Source organism: Pseudophryne corroboree, chromosome 4 (assembly GCF_028390025.1).
Source record: "Pseudophryne corroboree isolate aPseCor3 chromosome 4, aPseCor3.hap2, whole genome shotgun sequence".
In the NCBI taxonomy this organism is placed as follows: domain Eukaryota; kingdom Metazoa; phylum Chordata; class Amphibia; order Anura; family Myobatrachidae; genus Pseudophryne; species Pseudophryne corroboree.
In genome coordinates, this window is record NC_086447.1 from 397,120,688 (window position 1) to 397,142,575 (window position 21,888).

The window sequence follows — 21,888 nt, forward strand, 5'->3', positions numbered from 1 at the left end:
GGGTGTCTGGAAGAGCCTGCCAACACCGTAGAGAGTAGACAAGAATGATCTGCTACAGGGCGTATTCATATGTGCACAAAAACACACATTTTCCATGTTTTCATTTTAAAGTGATTTAAGCCCATTTTGCCAACAACTCTGCATCAGCCCCATAGCACTTCCACTTGAAGAAGAGCACGGGTGCTTTATATTTCTAGATGGAAAGGTGCAGAGTTCAGTCTCTTCTATACTGGACATCTGTAGAACATGAAACTGAAAGCAATCCCCAGTTATCCATAGGGAGGGAACACTGTAAGATGGAAGAGGAAGTGCATATGCAGAGATGTCACATTTTGTAAATTGGCCACATAAACTTTGTCACATACAAGTGCCAGTACACCGAAACTCCACTCTATTTATATTTAATAATGTAAATAGAGAGATGGACAAATGCTGGTCGTTGTCCTGGTTAAACATTCTTCACATGTACCAAAGCTACAAAGTGCCCTTAAACGGGATCTGGGCTCACATTTGTTTATTTTACCAATCCCACCTCCTCTGTATGTTATCTTATGTTAATATTAACAGTGTAGAGTGCCTACATCTACAGCTGCCGCATATATACGGACACTGAGTGCAGTCTACAAGCTGTTTGTGTTTGCAGTTTCCAGATTCCCGTACACACCTATTGTCCATTTATAAGGAGCTATATTATTATATCAGCTCCATAGTAGAAAGCACTATCAAATAAACAGATTTGTGTGGAAGCTTGGGAAAGCTGGAATCTGGGAAATGTCAGTCTATAGTCTGTACATGGCACGTTGCCATCAGCATTCGTGATCAGCACTGGACAGCGGCAGCAAGGTAAGTACAGGACCTCTAATATAGTAATATAATAGTTTTACAAAGGAGAACAGCTTTTTTCACATCCAGAATACAGAAGTAGTTTTCCAAAACAAACATGCAAAGCAAAAAGTAATATATTACCTGACGCCTTTTCAAATAATCAAGTGCAATTTGTACATTCTGTAGTCTATGAAAACGCATTCTGCCTTTTTCCCGGGGCTAAAGATAGAGAAAAGAAGAAAACATTGTGAGATAACTGAGCACATTTATGACTTACTTGTAACTGACATTGTCTTTTATGTAATCACCAAATAAATGTTACTAATCAAGAGATCTAAATATATGCAGTAAGATTTTTTTATGTGTTTAGTCTGAAAGGAAACGGTCTCACATTATTATATCAGCAGTGTTCTTATGTTATATGTGGGATAATGAACAATTACTATACATAAAGATATTATAGGTTACAGAGGAATGTGACAATATTATATGATATATGATATTATCTCAGTAGGGGACCCAAAAATGTGGGATTTTGAATTTTGGAAGAGATACTCAACCTGTATATATATATATATATATATATATATGTGTGTGTATATATATATATATATATATATATATATATATATATATGTTGAGTATCTCTTATCCAAAATTAAAAATCCCACATTTTTGGGTCCCCAACTGAGATAATCTTTTGAGAGCAAAAAGCACATTCTAGATCAGTGATTCCCAACTCCAGTCCATAGAGAACCCTAACCTTGCATGTTTTCTAAGTATCTTCACAAATGAAAAATGTACTACCACATGTGAATGGAACATGCAACTTTAGTATTATCAATGTCAAGACAATATTCTCTCTACTGTATATGGGCCCTCATTCCGAGTCGTTCGCTCGGTAATTTTCTTCGCATCGCAGCGTTTTTCTGCTTAGTACGCATGCGCAATGTTCGCACTGCGACTGCGCCAAGTAATTTCGCTATGAAGATAGTTTTTTTACTCACGGCTTTTTCTTCGCTCCGGCGATCGTAGTGTGATTGACAGGAAATGGGTGTTACTGGGCGGAAACACGGCGTTTTATGGGCGTGTGGATAAAAACGCTACCGTTTCCGGGAAAAACGCGGGAGTGGCTGGAGAAACGGAGGAGTGTCTGGGCGAACGCTGGGTGTGTTTATGACGTCAAACCAGGAACGACAAGCACTGAACTGATCGCAGATGCCGAGTAAGTCTGAAGCTACTCTGAAACTGCTAAGTAGTTTGTAATCACAATATTGCGAATACATCGTTCGCAATTTTAAGAAGCTAAGATTCACTCCCAGTAGGCGGCGGCTTAGCGTGTGTAACTCTGCTAAAATCGCCTTGCGAGCGAACAACTCGGAATGAGGGCCATGATATGTTGTTGCATTATTATAATGTGTAAAACATAATGCAAATGTATTACTAACACAATCTCTGTGCTGTTGTGGGGTATAAGTGTATACATTTACACACCAGCGACAAAAGCTACTGTATATGAGCTGAATGCATCTTGAGATCCCCCATTTTTTTGAAAGCATCTTTTACCACATATGCTCAATGGGCAAATGCTTCCAACTGTATATGAGTCCCACTGAGTAGAAGATTCAGACTCCTCATTAGAAAGGGAGATTCCCAAATCAGGAATTCTTCGAGAAACATTTAGGTCAGGCAGTACACACCATTGTGTGCAATTGTCAAAAATTGCCAGAACTTTACATTGTGGCATTCCTGACTTTGCTTTACTAAACAGAAGTTTATTGCACATAATAATGCACAATATATTCCGAGCAGAGTGCCGATCATTGGAGACATGTATGTATTATGTAAGGAAATACATATGGACCATGATTGTCCCGCAAAGTGTTTCCAATGAAACCATAGTGTAAGATAACAGAGCTACTCATAGTACCAGTATGGCTGTGTTATTTCAGTATATTCAGCTACAATGACTGTACTATGTTGAAGGGTCATTTCCATGGTTCCATATGCTCATTCGTATATACTGCATTAATGATCCTTTACTGTGTGAGCAAGGCACATTAAGGGAGGCAAATAATATTCACCTGATATGTTACAATGATGCAGACCCTCTGGGTGAACTTTTACCGGTAGGCATAGTACCATAAGCATACACATTTCTGTGATGCACATACGATGTCTGCGTTCTCAACGTCTAAATATTTACAGCTGTAAATGAATTGCTGCAGCCATAAACTACTAAAGCAAACAAAAAACTTAAAGCATATATATAACAAACGCATCTATTAACATGATGACAAACCAGTAAGGAAACTGACTGTAGTAAAGACAACTTTTCAACAAGTCCAAATCCATACACCATACAATATCTGGAAGCTGCTTTCCACAGTAAACAATGTGGCCAATGGTTTGTAATCATGTTACTATAGTGAAGACATCATGCATATCTCCCAACTGAGTCGCTATTCAATCACAAACATCAGTACATTTTATTTTCCAAATGTTCAACTTTTAAGTCTGCTGAACAGATCTGCAGTGGTATATTCCTCCCTGGCTTCTGTCAAAGTCGAAAAATATTACAGTACACACATCACGTACAAACCACACACAGATGGCCTCTGCGCGTGAACTTGTTCTCCCGTGCGTGCACATACTCGCAATTTGCGTATGGTCGCTCCCGCGGTCCTGCGCGTGGTATGGGTATTTACGGCGGAGTTTGTGAACGCATGGAGAGCTATCAAAACACATTACATATTTAATCCAAATAGTGCACCATGTACACATAGTCTCCTTGCACCACATCAGAAAGTTATAGCTGTTTAAATGGTTGCAGAACAAAGGGATTCACCTTTGCAGGATAAGAGGGGACAGACTAAGGTTATAAGGTGATGTTTGGTATCCAGCTGTAGGGTATTTTAAGGGAAACATTCCGGTGTTGGTCTGCGGCAGATCGTATGTTCCTGCTGATAGTTATGTGCAGAAATAGAATATAGATATAAACTGTATTTACTGTATATTATGTATGCGGGGGGAATCCAGAGGAGACCACCCACAAGAGCAGTTAAGAAAGACATCGCCCACCTATTCAAACAGACCTATGACCTCTCCTGTATTGTAAATGACCATCCCTGTGTCCAATGGACAAAGGGATTACAGTATCCATTGTGTTATGTTTTGGATGAAGTGAATAAAGAGAGCCTGCAGCAGGCTTGGTCACACAAGACTCTCAACGCTTTCAACCTGATAGCGGAGGACCGGACCGGGAAGCGCATGCGGAATATTCTCACGTATGTACATTGACTGTAGCCATTTACTCTGTTGTATTGTAGTGTATAAATTGTATTGTTAACCCCCTTCCAGATATATACTCTGTGGTGTCGGAACCCAGTGTTTAACTACAAATCGGTGTTGTGTCCTCTTTTCCCTGCTAGGGTTTAAAGTGTATTACATTACCTAACTGTATAAGGTTTAAAAGTGTATTGATAAGGTGTGTACGCGCTGCGGGTACTTTGTACCGTCAGCGCTGTATAAGGTTTAAGGTGTAGCATTATTGCATTGCATAGCTGCATAAGGTTTAAGGTGTAATATCATTGCATTGCATTACTACTAAGGTTTAAAGTATAACTCTGGGTGTGTGTGCGCGCTGTGTGTACTTTGTACCCCCAGCGCGGCGTTTGTACGCTAAGTCCGTACAAGGTACGGGACTCTGTACGCAAATAGCGTACAAAGTACGTAGAGTGCATATTAAGTCTAGCGGCCGCAGCGGCTCCATGGTAAAAGTGTGTTTAAAGGTATAGCTTTATGGTTTAAGATAATATTGACATTATCACTTCCATCTAATTGGCTTATAAGCGTGTAATGATGTGCTCCCTGTACATTATAATGTTGTTTATTCTTTTGTGGTGTCTGCAACTGTGCATAGTAAATGGTATGGAAGTTCTTCTACTGGCCACACATGTCAATCCTAATGCTTGGTCCACCACACACCAAGAGATACTGCTCGATGATCACTTTGCACATTGGGGGTAATTCCAAGTTGATCGCAGCAGGAATTTTGTTAGCAATTGGGCAAAACCATGTGCACTGCAGGGGAGGCAGATATAACATGTGCAGAAAGAGTTAGATTTGGGTGGGTTATTTTGTTTCTGCGCAGGGTAAATACTGGCTGCTTTATTTTTACACTGCAAATTAGATTGCAGATTGAACACACCCCACCCAAATCTAACTCTCTCTGCACATGTTATATCTGCCTCCCCTGCAGTGCACATGTTTTTGCCCAATTGCTAACAAAAGTCCTGCTGCGATCAACTTGGAATTACCCCCATTGGCCACAAACTAGGTTAGCAAAACAGGGTGGGATCTGACGATTCAGCACTCAGATTCTGCAATGAACAGCGTCATGCAGAGGTTAGCATATATGACAGCAAAAGATGTATTCACCTCACCTTCTTCTCAGAAGAACAATCAGAAGTATAATATTAAGGTGATAGCTGGACATAGACAGAAGCACTGGCAAGTTAGGAAATACTATAGCAGTGGAACTGAAATGCAGGAAAAGGGTCCAGAGTAGCTGTTAGTGTGGTTGCCCCCTGGAATCTATGTTTGGGAATCTGGTATACAAGTTATGGTGATGTCAGCAGTAGCAGCCTCTGTCATCCTAAAGGGGATGGGTAAATCGCCATGAGGTCCTGAGTTGAAAGAAAGGAGGAGGTACTTGGTAGAAGTGGGGTGCATGTATAGTGTCTCGTCAAGTCAGACAAACACGAGGTTCACGTAATACATAGGGGCATAAGATCCAGAGCAGGTTCCTGACATCTTGGAGGCAGGTATAAGTAGGCCTGGAGTGAAGGCAACGGATGTCACAGTCCCATGGATAGGGCTTCCATGTACAGTTTAAGGAACCAGAAAACTAGAATGGTCAGGACACTAGTGTGGTGAAACTCTGATGGCATTAAGGCTTCAGCAGACAACAGGAAGACTTTAAGTTCACAGACGAGACTGCAGGTAGTTTGTTTTGCTTTGTCAAAAGAAGCAGAGAAAGAGAGATATGTAAATAATTGTATAGGCATGTTGCTGTTGGCTGTTTCTACTCTTCTCTGACAAGGTCAATAGTTTTAACTTAACTGCCTACTTCATACTGGGCCTAATTCAGCAAGGACTGCAAATTTTGCTAATTAGTAGAATTTGCAATCCCTTTCCTAGCATGCTGGGGGCCGCCCATCGCAGGGCAAGGCTGCACAGCATGCTGACCGGCAACTCCCCACTTGATGAAGCAGAAATTGCAATCGCCTCGCAATTTCTGCTTCATCGTAGAAATTAGTGAAGCCTCCTGCCGGTGCAGCTTAGCTACGCCCGCATTCCGCTCGATCATGGTGGCTGCGCGTCCATGATCATTCCCTCCAACACGCCCCGATTTGTCCGCCTACACCCCCATTCGCGCCGCACCGCCCACGCAACGCTCCATCTCCTCCCTGGAAACGGAGTGTTGCCTGCCCCCCCCCCCCCCTGCAACCGCCTCTGCCTGATTGACAGGCAGATCAAGTGCATTTTCTCCCCCCCCCCCCCCCCCGCAACCATGATCAGGACAGGTGATGCGCATGCGCCCGCATCTTTTTATCAATAATTCCGGTTGGATCATATACTGAGATCCAACATAAATTAGGTCCAAAATACAGGGAAATACGTGATATTGCAATGGAGCAAGTAGAGTTGGGACAACAGCGGCCCCAACTGACAGCTGTCCCTTTAGGGGGTAATTCAGACCTGATCGCTGCTGTGCTTTTTCGCACAGCGGTAGATCAGGTCTAAACTGTGCATGCTTATGCACCGCAATGCGCAGGTGCGTCGCACGGGTACAAATGGGATCGCTGCTCAGCGATGGTTTTGTGCAAAGGATCCGTTCACATGGGCGATCGCAAGGAGATTGACAAGAAGAAGGCATTGACCAAATGACCGTTTTCAGGGATTGTCTGGAAAAACGCAGGCGGGCCCATGCGTTTGTAGGGAGGGTTCCTGACGTCAATTCCGGTCCCGGACAGGCTGATGTGATCGCAGCGGCTGAGTAAGTCCTGGGCTACACAGAGACTGCACAAAATCTGTTTGTACAGTTCTGCTATACATGCGTTCGCACACTTGTAGGCGGCGACTATCTGATTGCAGCAATGCAAAAATGGCTTACTAGCAATCCGGTCTGAATTAGGCCCTTAGTCTGGGCAACACTCGGTGCTTTCATATTAGGTAGAAGCACTGGCAAATTAAGAGATGCTTTGTTCATATTATACAAAAAGGGGGGTTCATGTAATAGCCTGGGAGCTGCATGCTGTGCGGAAATTCCAGCGAATTTTTAAGTGGCAATCATTTAAAAGGTAAAACCAACCTGGTCTTTCCTTTGAAATAATTGCCACTTTAAAAATATAGACAGATTTGTCTGAATTTCTACACAGCATGCAGCTCTGCAGTAGCTATTCAAAGGGAAAGGATAGAGACAACTCTTACTAAAAATGCTGACTGCACTGGCTGGAGTGACACAGAAAGTGTAGACTAAACAGTGTTACGCCAAGTGAGGTCTATGAGTAATTCGGTGGCTCCTGCAGTAAGGTGGCAAGGATCTCAGCTTAGTGGAACATTAATGTAGTAGTCACTCTATCCCCTATGACAAGTCAGTCTGCAGCTGCGTGTGCTTGAGAGGTAGTTGTCATGAGCCCAAGAGGTAAGTTCTGGGGGGAAATTTAGTGAGGTATAAGTGTGCTTGCATCAGACTTTAGGCTTGCACTTGGCCATGCAATTAAAATAACAAATCTAGTACAGAGGAAGCACAGAGATTTATGCTGCTGTCAACATTTAAAATCTTGAACAAAATCACATAGGGAGAGCGATTTTGTGCATGAAAAGTGGGCTAAGAATCAGATGGCAAAGGCTATCATACACTGGTCTGCAGGCATTTGTGGTTGGGGTGACTTATTCAGCAAAAATTTAGAATAGGCAGGGGGTAGGAAAGGCTATTACAATGTAAGGGTGTTTAGGGATATCAGAGTACTGGGTCAAGCTCTGACAATTTTACATTTATAGGGGCAGTGGTATTAAAACTTAAGTTTAGAACTAATTAAGTGTAGTTGGGAGGGAACAGAATTGCTTGGTGGAGAGTGGGATGGATTCACATTCGCAGTAAGGTCTAGTACGTAATAGTTTTTATTTCTGACAAGTATAATTTAATGTACTGTTACATTAACTTCAGGGGAGTGTTATAATATATTACAGTATTTATTCAAAATCATAGTTAATTATTTTTAATAAAATCCAAACACATATTTATTATCCTAATTGATGTTTGCTATCTTATTTTGGTACTGGATGGGAAACATGTTCAGCACTTTTACAGTCTAGGTGATTAGATGTGACCTCTAAAATAAAACCCTTTTCCTTTAAAAGACTGAAGATAGCTTGAGTGGAAGCACTGCTGGGAAGAGGAGTCATCCATGCAAGCCAAAGTTTTGTAACATATTCAGCCTATCACAAGTCAAGTAAGAGAATAAACCAGCTGAGCAGATGTTACAATATCAGTGGGTGTGTTGGGTAGCCCACTTGCGTTCAGAGGTAGAGCAAAGGAAGGAAGTGCAGGAGGAATTGGCAAAGGAAGTTGCGCTAGGATGAATGGTGGGAACGTTTGAGTCCGCCCATTCCTGATATGAGGGTGTAAAACTTGGGTTTGCCACTTTTCCTATTAATGTGATATAAAAGGTAGTATATAATCTAATTTGAAACAGCTTTTTAAAAAGTCCATAGCTGTGATAAGGGAGTGTTAAAACTATTTTGCTGCTTGCACCTATATTCTTGTCTTGGATATCACCAATCATATTAATGTTATTGGGCATATGGACTTGCCTCCATTAGGAGCTACAGTGCATCCGGAAAATATTCATAACGCTTCACTTTTTCCACATTTTGTTATGTTACAAAAAGCCTTATTCCTTTTTTAAAGTTTTTGTAAATTTATTCAAAATAAAAAACTAAGAAATCATATGTACATAAGTTTTCACAGCCTTTGCTCAATACTTTGTTGATGCACGTTTGACAGCAATTACAGCCTCAAGTCTTTTTGAATATGATGTCACAAGCTTTGCACACCTATCTTTGGGCAGTTACGCCCATTCCTTTTTGCACACATCTCAAGCTCCATCAGGTTGGGTGGGAAGCATCGGTGCACAGCCATTTTCAGATATCTCCAAAAATGTTCAATCGGATTCAAGTCTGGGCTCTGGCTGGGCCACTCAAGAACATTCCCAGAGTTGTCCTGAGGCCACTTTTTGATATCTTTGCTGTGTGCTGAGGGTCGTTGTCCTACTGAAAGGTGAACCATCGCCCCAGTCTGAGGTCAAGAGCGCTCTGGAGCAGGTTTTCATCTAGGATGTCTCTGTACATTGCTGCATTCATCTTTCCCTCTAACCTGACTAGTCCCCCAGTTCCTGCCACTGAAAAACATCCCCACAGCATGATGCTGCCACCACCATGCTTAACTGTAGGTATGGTATTGGCATGGTGATGAGCGGTGCCTGGTTTCCTCCAAACATGACGCCTGGCATTCACGGCAAAGGGTTCAATCTTTGTCTCATCAGACCAGAGAATTTTGTTTTTCATGGTCTGAGCGTTCTTCAGGTGCATTTTGTCAAACTCCAGGCGGGCTGCCATGTGCTTTATACTAAGGAGTGGCTTCCGTTTGGCCACTCTACCATACAGGCCTGATTGGTGGATTGCTGCAGAGATGGTTGTCCTTCTGGAAGATTCTTTTATCTCCACAGAGGAATGCTGTAGCTCTTAGAGAGTGACAGTCGGGTTCTTGGTCACCTCCCTTACAAGGGGCCTTCACCCCTGATTGCTCAGTTTAGACAGATGGCCAGCTCTAGGAAGTGTTCTGGTGGTCCCGAACTTCTTCCATTTACGGATGATGTGCTCACTGTGCTCATTGGGACCTTCAAAGCAGCAGATATTTTTCTGTACCCTTCCCCAGATTTGTGCCTCGAGACAATCCTGTCTCGGAGCTCTACAGACAATTCCTTTGACTTCATGCTTGGTTTGTGCTCAGACATGCACTGTCAAGTGTGGGAACTTATATAGACAAGTGTTTGCCTTTCCAACTCATGTCCAATCAACTGAATTTACCACACGTGGTCTCCCAATTAAGCTGTAGGAACATCTCAAGGATGATCCGTGGAAACAGAATGCACCTGAGCTCAATTTTTAGCTTCATGGTAAAGGCTGTGAATACTTATGTACATGTGAATTCTTAGTTTTTTATTTTTAATAAATTTGCAAAAATCTAAAGAAAAACTTTTTTTCACGTTGTCATTATGGGGTATTGTGCGTAAAATTTTGAGAGAAAAAAATCAATTTCTTCCATTTTGAAATAAGGCTGTAACGTAACAAAATGTGGAAAAATAGGATTTTAATTACCTACCGGTAAATCCTTTTCTCGTAGTCCGTAGAGGATGCTGCGGTCCACATTAGTACCATGGGGTATAGCCGGGTCCCCATGGGAGCCATGGGCACTTTAAGAGTTTAATAGTGAGGGCTGGCTCCTCCCTCTATGCCCCTCCCACCAATTCAGTCTAGAAACTGTGCCAGAGGAGACGGACAAACTTCGAGAGAAAGAAATACACAGATAGTGGTGAGATTCACAACAGCTCACACATAACAAGGCAAACCAGGCTAACCTACCTGAACAACTTCAGCAACAGCTGAATAACAGTACTTAACCAAGTAATAATGCAGTACTTAACCAAGTAACAAGGCAGTACTGAACTAAGTAACTACTGCAGGAAAACGAAGCGCTGGGCGGGCGTCCAGCATCCTCTACGGACTACGAGAAAAGGATTTACCGGTAGGTAATTAAAATCCTATTTTCTCTTACGTCCTAGAGCAGTGATTTTCAACCTTTTTTTACTCGCGGCACACCGAACAATATTTTAAAATTGCCAAGGCATACCCATCAGTTCCCCACAGGAAAAAAAAAAAAAAAAACACACATTGGCCCTCATAGTAAACAATATCCACACATACATTGGCCTACACAGGAAAAACAATCACATTGCTCCTCACATAAATCATATTGCTCCCTACATAAATCCTACTACTCTCCACATGAATTATTCACATTGTTCCCCCCATAAATCCATAAATCCTTATTCTCCCCACATAAATCCTATTTTTCCCCACAGGAGAAAAAAAATAACAAATATTAGCCCCTACCGGTCAGCTGTCCTCCTCCCTGTCCCTCAGTGGCGTGGGTTGTTCATAGTGGAGTGCTGCGAACACTGAGCAGCGGGCGGGCAGGTGTGGATGTGTGTGGACAAGGAAAGCTGTGTATGCAGGCAGGAACTGGAAGATGTGTATGCAGGCGGGTGGGCTGGCTGGGTGGTGAGACGCAGCGGCTGTGACCTATGATATCACACCACCGCGTCTTCAAGGTATACGTCACAGCCGGAGGACGACTGATCCTCCTTGAAGAGCCTGGGCCAACAGTTCACTCTGAAGGTGCAAGAAGCTGCTCTGGCTCCGCGGCACACCTTGCAACTGGTCGCGGCACACTAGTGTGCCACGACACACTGGTTGAAAAATGCTGTCCTAGATGATGCTGGGGTCCACATTAGTACCATGGGGATGTACCAAAGCTCCCAGTACGGAAGTGAGAGCGCGGAGGCTCCTGCAGAACTGATTGACCAAACTTTAGGTCCTCAGAGGCCAAAGTATCGAACTTGTAGAACTTAGCAAACGTGTTCGACCCTGACCAAGTAGCCGCTCGGCAAAGCTGTAAAGTCGAGACACCCCGGCCAGCCTCCCAGGAAGAACCCACCTTACGAGTAGAGTGGGCCTTAACAGATTTTGGACACGGCAAGCCTGCCGTAGAATAAGCATGCTGAATAGTAAACCTGATCCAGCGCGAAATCCTCTGCTTAGAAGCAGGACACCCAACCTTGTGGGGATCATAAAGGACAAACAGAGTGTCCGACTTCCTGTGACGCGCAGTCCTCTTCACCATTATCTTCAAAGCCCTCACAACATTTAAGGACTTTGAGGGAATTGAGGAGTCAGTATCCACTGGCACCACAATAGGTTGGTTGATATAAAAAGCCGACACAACCTTTGGAAGAAACTGCTGACGCGTCCTGAGCTCGGTTCTAGCCTCATGGAAAATTAAGTAGGGGCTTCTACAGGACAAAGCTCCCAATTCTGACACGTCTAGCAGATGCCATTGCCAACAGTGTGACAGCATTCTAAGTGAGAAACTTGACCACCTCCTGTAAAGGCTCGAACCAATCCGATTGCAGGAACTGCAGCACCATGTTAAGATCCCAAGGTGTGTATGTGCAGAACCCCTTTCAAGAAAGTCTGAACCTCAGGGAGGGAAGCCAGTTGTTTCTGGAAATAAATAGATAAGGCCGAAATCTGGACCTTCAGGGATCCCAAACGCAGGCCCATATCCACACCTGCTTGCAGGAAGAGGAGAAACCGTCCCAGTTGAAACTCCACCGTAGGAAACTTCTTGGATTCACACCAAGACACATACTTTTTCCAAATCCGGTGGTAATGCTTTGATGTTACTCCTTTCCTAGCCTGTATAAGGGTAGGAATAACTTTGTTCGGAATGCCCTTCCGAGCTAAGATCCGGCGTTCAACCTCCATGCTGTCAAACGTAGCCGTGGTAAGTCTTGCTAAGCGAACGGCCCCTGTTGCAGAAGGTGCTATCGAAGAAGAGGCCTCGGGTCTTCCAGCAGTAGTAACTCCAGAAGTTCCGCGTACCACGCTCTTCTTGGCCAGTCCAGTTTGTTGAGGCGGGAGGCCATTATGTCTATTTGAGGTACACACCAAAGATTTGTTACCTTCCTGAACACCTCCGGATGGAGGCCCCACTCTCCCGGATGGAGATGATGTCTGGTGAGGAAGTCCGCTTCCCAGTTGTCCACTTCCAGAATGAAGATTGCTAACAGCGCCACTGCATGCTTTTCTACCCAAAGGAGGATCCTCGTTACCTCCGACATTGCAGCCCTGCTCTTCGTTCAGCCCTGTCGGTTTATGTATGCCACCGTCGTTACATTGTCCGACTGCACCTGAATGGCTTGATCCTGTAGAAGATGTGCTGCTTGTAGAAGACCATTGTATACGGTCCTTAGTTCCAGAATGTTTATTGGAAGAATGGATTCCAGACTTGACCACCTTCCTTGGAAGGTTGCCTCTTGTGCGACAGCGACCCAACTTCTGAGACTTGCATCCGTGGTTAGAAGGATCCAATTCTGAAGCCCGAACCTGCGGCCTTTGAGAAGGTAAGGCATTTGTAGCCACCATAGGTGCGAAATCCTGGCTTTCGGCGACAGCCGTATTCTCTGGTGCATGTGCAGGTGAGATCCCGACCACCTGTCCAGGAGATCCAGTTGGAAGGACCGCGCATGAAATCTTACATATTGCAGAGCCTCGTAGGAGGCAACCATCTTCCCCAGAAGGCGAATGCACTGATAAACCGATACCCGGGCAGGCTGCAAGACATCCTGGACCATTGTTTGTATAACCAACGCCTTCTCCACCGGTAGAAACACCCACTTTACTTCCGTGTCGAGGATCATCCCCAGGAAAGAAAATCTCCTTGTCGGCTCCAAATGTGACTTTGGAAGATTCAGGATCCATCCATGATCCCTGAGCAAGTCGAGTCGTGAGAGCAATGGGCTGAAACAACTTCTCCCTGGACGACGCCTTTTTCAGCAGATTGTCCAGTTATGGAATTATGTTCACTCCCCGTCTGCGGAGTAGCACCAGCATCTCTGCCATCACCTTGGTGAACACCCTTGGTGCTGCGGAGAGGCCGAATGGCAGTGCCTGGAACTGATGACAGTCCAGCAGTGCAAATCTTAGATAAGCCTGGTGAGGTGGCCAAATTAGAATGTGAAGGTACGTATCCTTGATATCCAGGGATACCAGGAATTCTCCCTCCTCCAGACCTGAGATCACCGCTCTCAGAGACTCCATTTTGAACTTGAATTCCCTCAAATAAGGGTTTTAACGACTTCAGGTTCAAAATTGGTCTGACCGAATCTGGTTTCGGTACCACAAATAGGTTTGAATAGTAACCCTTGCTTTCCAGATGAGGTGGAACCGGAACAATGACATTTGCCCTTTCCAATTTTTGAACGGCTTCCTGTAGGATAGCCCTTTCTGTCAGCAAAGCTGGTAATCCTGATTTGAAGAATCTGTGAGGTGGGAGCTCTTGAAATTCCAGTCTGTACCCCTGGGACACAATATCCTGTACCCAGGGATCCAGGCTAGATGACACCCAGACGTGGCTGAAAAGTCTGAGTCTCGCTCCCACCTGCCCGCTCTCCAGGCTGAGAGGTCCACGGTCATGCTGAGGATTTTGAGGAAACAGAGCCAGGCTTCTGTTCCTGGGAACCTGCAGGTGCAGGTTTTCTGGATTTTCCCCGACCGCCTCTGAAGAAAGTGGTAGGGACTTTGGACTTCTTAACCTTTGTGGTCCAAAAGGACTGCATTATAGATGCAGAAAAATATTTATTCTGTGTCTGAGTTGCTGAGGGAAGAAAGGTTGACTTACCCTCGGTTGCCGTGGAGATCCACGCAAAGAGAGCCTGACTTGTGAAGGGTAGGTTCTCCACACTTCTCTTGGATTCCGGGTCACCTGCGTGCCGAGACAGACATGGAAGATGTCCTTGCAGTCAGATGACACAGGGCCTTCATGGCCTCCACCATGAAACCTGCAGAATCCTGTATGTTACGTAAAAACATTTCAATGTCACTTCTATCCATAGAATCTAATTCCTCTAGTAATGTGCCTGACCATTTTGTGCATGGCTTTAGAAAGCCATGCACAGGCTATAGTGGGCCTTAACGCCACGCCTGAAGCAGTGTAAATGGATTTGAGCGTAGTCTCAATTTTGCGGTCTGCCGGTTCTTTAGAAAGCGGTAGACCCAGGGACCAGTGAAACCACCTTTTTAGATAGTCTAGATACAGAAGCGTCTACTATAGGGGGGTTTTCCCACTTTTTCCTATCCTCCTCAGGAAAGGGAAAAGCCACCAGAACCCTTTTTGGGATCTGGAATATTTTCTCCAGGATTTTCAAATAATGTGTTCAATCCCTTAGACGCAGGAAAAGTCAGGGAGGCTTCCTTATTGTCTGTAAAGTAAGCCTCCTTGACCTGCTCAGGTGCTTTGTCAGTAATGTGTAACACATCCCTAATGGCCTCAATCATGAGCTGCACCCCCTTTGCAAGGGATGCCCCCCCAGCCCCCCCCCCCTCCCGCATATCCCCCTCACCGTCTCCCGTATCAGAGTCGGTATCCGTGTTGACTTGCATAATTTAGGCAAAAGCACGCTTCCTTGGGCATATACCAGGGGAGTTTGAGGAGGCTGTGCGAACAAAACCAGACAAAACCTCTACAGATTTTCTCAAAACCTGCATTTCAGTCTCATTATGAGTTATCCAAGATGAAATCTAGGATATCATTCCCTTAAGTAAAGCCACCCACAACGGTTCGGATTCAGAAGGCTGACATGGTATTACATTCCTGAGTACATGGAATGTATTCCTCTGGGGAAGACACATACTCTGCAGCACAAGACACAGAGTTCCTAGACATGGTAACGTGAGAAAATGTACACACACACATACACAGGAAAATGTCAGACACAGTTTCCTCCAAGTACCTTCAGAGAGACACAGTTAATGCAGCCAGCAACCACACAGCGCCCCAGTAGGCAGTTATATAATAAAAGCCTGGCGCTGACTGTGCAACCTTAAACACAGTTAAAATTGTGAATAACAACTCCCCCCCCCCCCCCCCCCCCCCCACCGCTATAACCCCCCTGGTACTGCACAGGATAGCTGGAGATATGTGGAGGGTCAGCGCTCCCTGTCAGGGTCTCTGTGTGCTGATCTGCAGGGAGAAAATGGCGCTGGTAAGCTGCTGGATCCGCTCTGAGAAGCTCCGAACCCTGTCATGGCGCGTCTTCCCGCACTTTATGATCATACTGGCCTGAGGTAAATTACACAGCTGGCAGTAGAACACATTCCCTGATAGCCCAGCGACCAGTTTTAAGGGTGTTGCGCTGGCCCAGGGCGCCCCTCACAGCGCCACACCGTAGTACCGCTGAGCCCTGTGGAGCGCAGCCTTAACGCTGCGCTCCTACCCTGATGCCACCATTCACACCGGATACCCGCTTGTCGGGTCGCCGGTAATCTACTCGCCACCGATGTCTTCTGGCTCTGTTAGGGGGTGGCGGCATGTGCGGGAGTAAGTGGTGGCCTCAGGGTCTAGCGATCATCACCCTCAGGAGCTCAGTGACCTGTCAGCGGAGATAGTGGCCATTAACCTCTCAGGGTTGGACACTACTCCCCCCCTAAGTCCTACCTGTTGCCAGCAGCCTCCATGTGCCTAACTATTTAAAATAATAAAAGTAGAAAAACTCTTATGGAGCTCCCCTAGCTGTGACCGGCTCCTCCGGGCTTATTTTCTAAACTGAGTCTGGTGGGAGGGTCATAGAGGGAGGAACCAGCCCACACTATTAAACTCTTAAAGGGCCCAAGGCTTCCAAGGGACCCGTCTATACCCCATGGTACTAATGTGGAGCGCAGCATCCTCTAGGACGTAAGAGAAAAGTGATGCACTGTGAATACTTTCAGATGCACTGTAACTGAACTTATCAGTCACATTTGTTATTAATAAGATTTTTAATAATATTTTTAATCAATTCATTATTATTCTCTTTGTGTGAATTTTATATATTGTATATGTGTTATGGATATATTAGATTAAATATATTTATTAATGTTCTTGATGTGTACCATTTGATAGCGCTCTACAATTTTTCGTTATATTGTGTTTTTTTTAAATTAAATATATTAAATATAGAACCAGCTTCAAAAAAATTGAGTGTTGAGAGGTATGCATTATTTTGTACATATATAACATCTGAAGCTGCAATAGTATTTAAGCACATATATACATTATACATCAATGTGACCCTCCTTCATTCTGATATAGATAACAAAATAAAACATGAAGAACAACCTTGAAAATTGCTATAACATAATATTTCAATGAAATTTAAAACCATGCTGATTTACTAAATATATACATTCACCCATTATTCTGAGCTTCCAGGATATTCCGTTTCTGCTTTCAAATATATGTCATGTTTCAATTGTTTTTCTGATCTTATCTAGTACAGTTTTCCGGATTTTATCTGTTTCAGCTACGTCCTAATACAATTAATTATTATATTCTGTTTGGACCTTCCCAGATTAGTTGTTTATACACAATCACTCAAGAGGTCTAGGAGGTTTTATCACACAGTTGAGACTAAGTAATGTATATACAATAATTTATGAATTAAATAAAATCTTCAACATATGTTTCAACTGACATTAATCAAAGTGGTACATAAGGCTACAATATGTACGCACTAGTGTTAAAATATGCACTTATAATGTTTTTTGCAACACAAGTTAAACACCTGTATCAGATATGAAAATGACAAAACATATTTATATGAGGATGTAGTGGGCATACTGACGCTTGGGATGCCGGCTTATGTGGTTTAATTTGCATTGTGCTGTAGTGATTTTCTTAATGCTTTTTCCATTTCAAACACTTACAGTTAAGACTAGAGATGAGCGGGTTCGGTTCCTCGGAATCCGAACCCGCCCGAACTTCATGTTTTTTTACACGGGTCCGAGCGACTCGGATCTTCCCGCCTTGCTCGGTTAACCCGAGCGCGCCCGAACGTCATCATCCCGCTGTCGGATTCTCGCGAGGCTCGGATTCTATCGCGAGACTCGGATTCTATATAAGGAGCCGCGCGTCGCCGCCATTTTCACACGTGCATTGAGATTGATAGGGAGAGGACGTGGCTGGCGTCCTCTCCGTTTATAGAGAGTGAGACTAGAGTAGAGAGAGACACAGTAGTAATTTTGGGGAGCATTAGGAGGAGTACTTTAGGAGGAGTACTACTACTTGCTGAAGTGATAGATAGATAGTGTGACTGTATAATGTATATCTGACTTGTGGGGGAGACACTGACAGTGGGGAGCAGTTAGAGTCTGAGAGCAGGACTCAGGAGTACATATAACGTACAGTGCACACTTTTGCTGCCAGAGTGCCACACTGCCATTGTGACCACACTGACCACCAGTATAATATATATTGTGATTGTCTGCTTAGGAGTACTACTTGCAAGTTGCTGATAGTGTGACCAGTGACCTGACCACCAGTTTATAATAATCACCACCAGTTTAATATATATAATATATATATATAATTGTATATAATATATATATATAATATTGTATACCACCTACCCGTGGTTTTTTTTTTTTCTTTCTTCTTGATACATACTACTATAGTAGCTTACTGTAGCAGTCTGCGGTGCTGCTGAGCTGACAGTGTCCAGCAGGTCCGTCATCAGTCATTACATAATAAATATATATTATATACCTGTCCGGCTGCAGTACTAGTGATATTATATATATATATATATATATATATATATATTGATTTCATCTCATTATCATCCAGTCTATATTAGCAGCAGACACAGTACGGTAGTCCACGGCTGTAGCTACCTCTGTGTCGGCAGTCGCTGGTCCATCCATAATTGTATACCACCTACCCGTGGGTTTTTTTTTTCTTTCTTCTTGATACATACTACTATAGTAGCTTACTGTAGCAGTCTGCGGTGCTGCTGAGCTGACAGTGTCCAGCAGGTCCGTCATCAGTCATTAGTACATAATAAATATATATTATATACCTGTCCGGCTGCAGTACTAGTGTGATATTATATATATATATATTGATTTCATCTCATTATCATCCAGTCTATATTAGCAGCAGACACAGTACGGTAGTCCACGGCTGTAGCTACCTCTGTGTCGGCAGTCGCTGGTCCATCCATAATTGTATACCACCTACCCGTGTTTTTTTTTTTTTCTTTCTTCTTGATACATACTACTATAGTAGCTTACTGTAGCAGTCTGCGGTGCTGCTGAGCTGACAGTGTCCAGCAGGTCCGTCATCAGTCATTAGTACATAATAAATATATATTATATACCTGTCCGGCTGCAGTACTAGTGTGATATTATATATATATATATATTGATTTCATCTCATTATCATCCAGTCTATATTAGCAGCAGACACAGTACGGTAGTCCACGGCTGTAGCTACCTCTGTGTCGGCAGTCGCTGGTCCATCCATAATTGTATACCACCTACCCGTGGTTTTTTTTTTTCTTTCTTCTTGATACATACTACTATAGTAGCTTACTGTAGCAGTCTGCGGTGCTGCTGAGCTGACAGTGTCCAGCAGGTCCGTCATCAGTCATTAGTACATAATAAATATATATTATATACCTGTCCGGCTGCAGTACTAGTGTGATATTATATATATATATATATTGATTTCATCTCATTATCATCTAGTCTATATTAGCAGCAGACACAGTACGGTAGTCCACGGCTGTAGCTACCTCTGTGTCTTTTAGTTGTGCCTATTAAAATATGGAGAACAAAAATGTTGAGGTTCCAAAATTAGGGAAAGATCAAGATCCACTTCCACCTCGTGCTGAAGCTGCTGCCACTAGTCATGGCCGAGACGATGAAATGCCAGCAACGTCGTCTGCCAAGGCCGATGCCCAATGTCATAGTACAGAGCATGTAAAATCCAAAACACCAAATATCAGTAAAAAAAGGACTCCAAAATCTAAAATAAAATTGTCGGAGGAGAAGCGTAAACTTGCCAATATGCCATTTACCACACGGAGTGGCAAGGAACGGCTGAGGCCCTGGCCTATGTTCATGGCTAGTGGTTCAGCTTCACATGAGGATGGAAGCACTCAGCCTCTCGCTAGAAAACTGAAAAGACTCAAGCTGGCAAAAGCACCGCAAAGAACTGTGCGTTCTTCCAAATCCCAAATCCACAAGGAGAGTCCAATTGTGTCGGTTGCGATGCCTGACCTTCCCAACACTGGACGTGAAGAGCATGCGCCTTCCACCATTTGCACGCCCCCTGCAAGTGCTGGAAGGAGCACCCGCAGTCCAGTTCCTGATAGTCAGATTGAAGATGTCAGTGTTGAAGTACACCAGGATGAGGAGGATATGGGTGTTGCTGGCGCTGGGGAGGAAATTGACAAGGAGGATTCTGATGGTGAGGTGGTTTGTTTAAGTCAGGCACCCGGGGAGACACCTGTTGTCCGTGGGAGGAATAGGGCCGTTGACATGCCTGGTGAAAATACCAAAAAAATCAGCTCTTCGGTGTGGAAGTATTTCACCAGAAATGCGGACAACATTTGTCAAGCCGTGTGTTGCCTTTGTCAAGCTGTAATAAGTAGGGGTAAGGACGTTAACCACCTCGGAACATCCTCCCTTATACGTCACCTGCAGCGCATTCATAATAAGTCAGTGACAAGTTCAAAAACTTTAGGCGACAGCGGAAGCAGTCCACTGACCAGTAAATCCCTTCCTCTTGTAACCAAGCTCACGCAAACCACCCCACCAACTCCCTCAGTGTCAATTTCCTCCTTCCCCAGGAATGCCAATAGTCCTGCAGGCCATGTCACTGGCAATTCTGACGAGTCCTCTCCTGCCTGGGATTCCTCCGATGCATCCTTGGGTGTAACGCCTACTGCTGCTGGCGCTGCTGTTGTTGCTGCTGGGAGTCGATGGTCATCCCAGAGGGGAAGTCGTACTCGTAAGACCACTTTTACTACTTCCACCAAGCAATTGACTGTCCAACAGTCCTTTGCGAGGAAGATGAAATATCACAGCAGTCATCCTGCTGCAAAGCGGATAACTGAGGCCTTGGCATCCTGGGTGGTGAGAAACGTGGTTCCGGTATCCATCATTACTGCAGAGCCAACTAGAGACTTGTTGGAGGTACTGTGTCCCCGGTACCAAATACCATCTAGGTTCCATTTCTCTAGGCAGGCGATACCGAAAATGTACACAGACCTCAGAAAAAGAGTCACCAGTGTCCTAAAAAATGCAGCTGTACCCAATGTCCACTTAACCACGGACATGTGGACAAGTGGAGCAGGGCAGGGTCAGGACTATATGACTGTGACAGCCCACTGGGTAGATGTATGGACTCCCGCCGCAAGAACAGCAGCGGCGGCACCAGTAGCAGCATCTCGCAAACGCCAACTCTTTCCTAGGCAGGCTACGCTTTGTATCACCGGTTTCCAGAATACGCACACAGCTGAAAACCTCTTACGGCAACTGAGGAAGATCATCGCGGAATGGCTTACCCCAATTGGACTCTCCTGTGGATTTGTGGCATCGGACAACGCCAGCAATATTGTGTGTGCATTAAATATGGGCAAATTCCAGCACGTCCCATGTTTTGCACATACCTTGAATTTGGTGGTGCAGAATTTTTTAAAAAACGAGAGGGGCGTGCAAGAGATGCTGTCGGTGGCCAGAAGAATTGCGGGACACTTTCGGCGTACAGGCACCACGTACAGAAAACTGGAGCACCACCAAAAACGCCTGAACCTGCCCTGCCATCATCTGAAGCAAGAAGTGGTAACGAGGTGGAATTCAACCCTCTATATGCTTCAGAGGTTGGAGGAGCAGCAAAAGGCCATTCAAGCCTATACAATTGAGCACGATATAGGAGGTGGAATGTACCTGTCTCAAGCGCAGTGGAGAATGATTTCAACGTTGTGCAAGGTTCTGCAACCTTTTGAACTTGCCACACGTGAAGTCAGTTCAGACACTGCCAGCCTGAGTCAGGTCATTCCCCTCATCAGGCTTTTGCAGAAGAAGCTGGAGGCATTGAAGGAGGAGCTAAAAGGGAGCGATTCCGCTAGGCATGTGGGACTTGTGGATGCAGCCCTTAATTCGCTTAACAAGGATTCACGGGTGGTCAATCTGTTGAAATCAGAGCACTACATTTTGGCCACCGTGCTCGATCCTAGATTTAAAACCTACCTTGGATCTCTCTTTCCAGCAGACACAAGTCTGCTGGGGTTCAAAGACCTGCTGGTGACAAAATTGTCAAGTCAAGCGGAA

General features: G+C 44.4%; 1 protein-coding gene across 1 annotated transcript in view; it reads right to left on the minus strand.

The window, feature by feature from the left end:
* Positions 1–21,888, minus strand: part of DST (dystonin) — a 1,076,884-nt gene that overhangs the window by 562,253 nt on the left and 492,743 nt on the right. Inside the window, exon 7 of the mRNA XM_063919308.1 lies at positions 967–1,044. Within this exon, the coding sequence (XP_063775378.1) occupies positions 967–1,044 (78 nt within the window). The remainder of the gene's footprint in view (positions 1–966; positions 1,045–21,888) is intronic.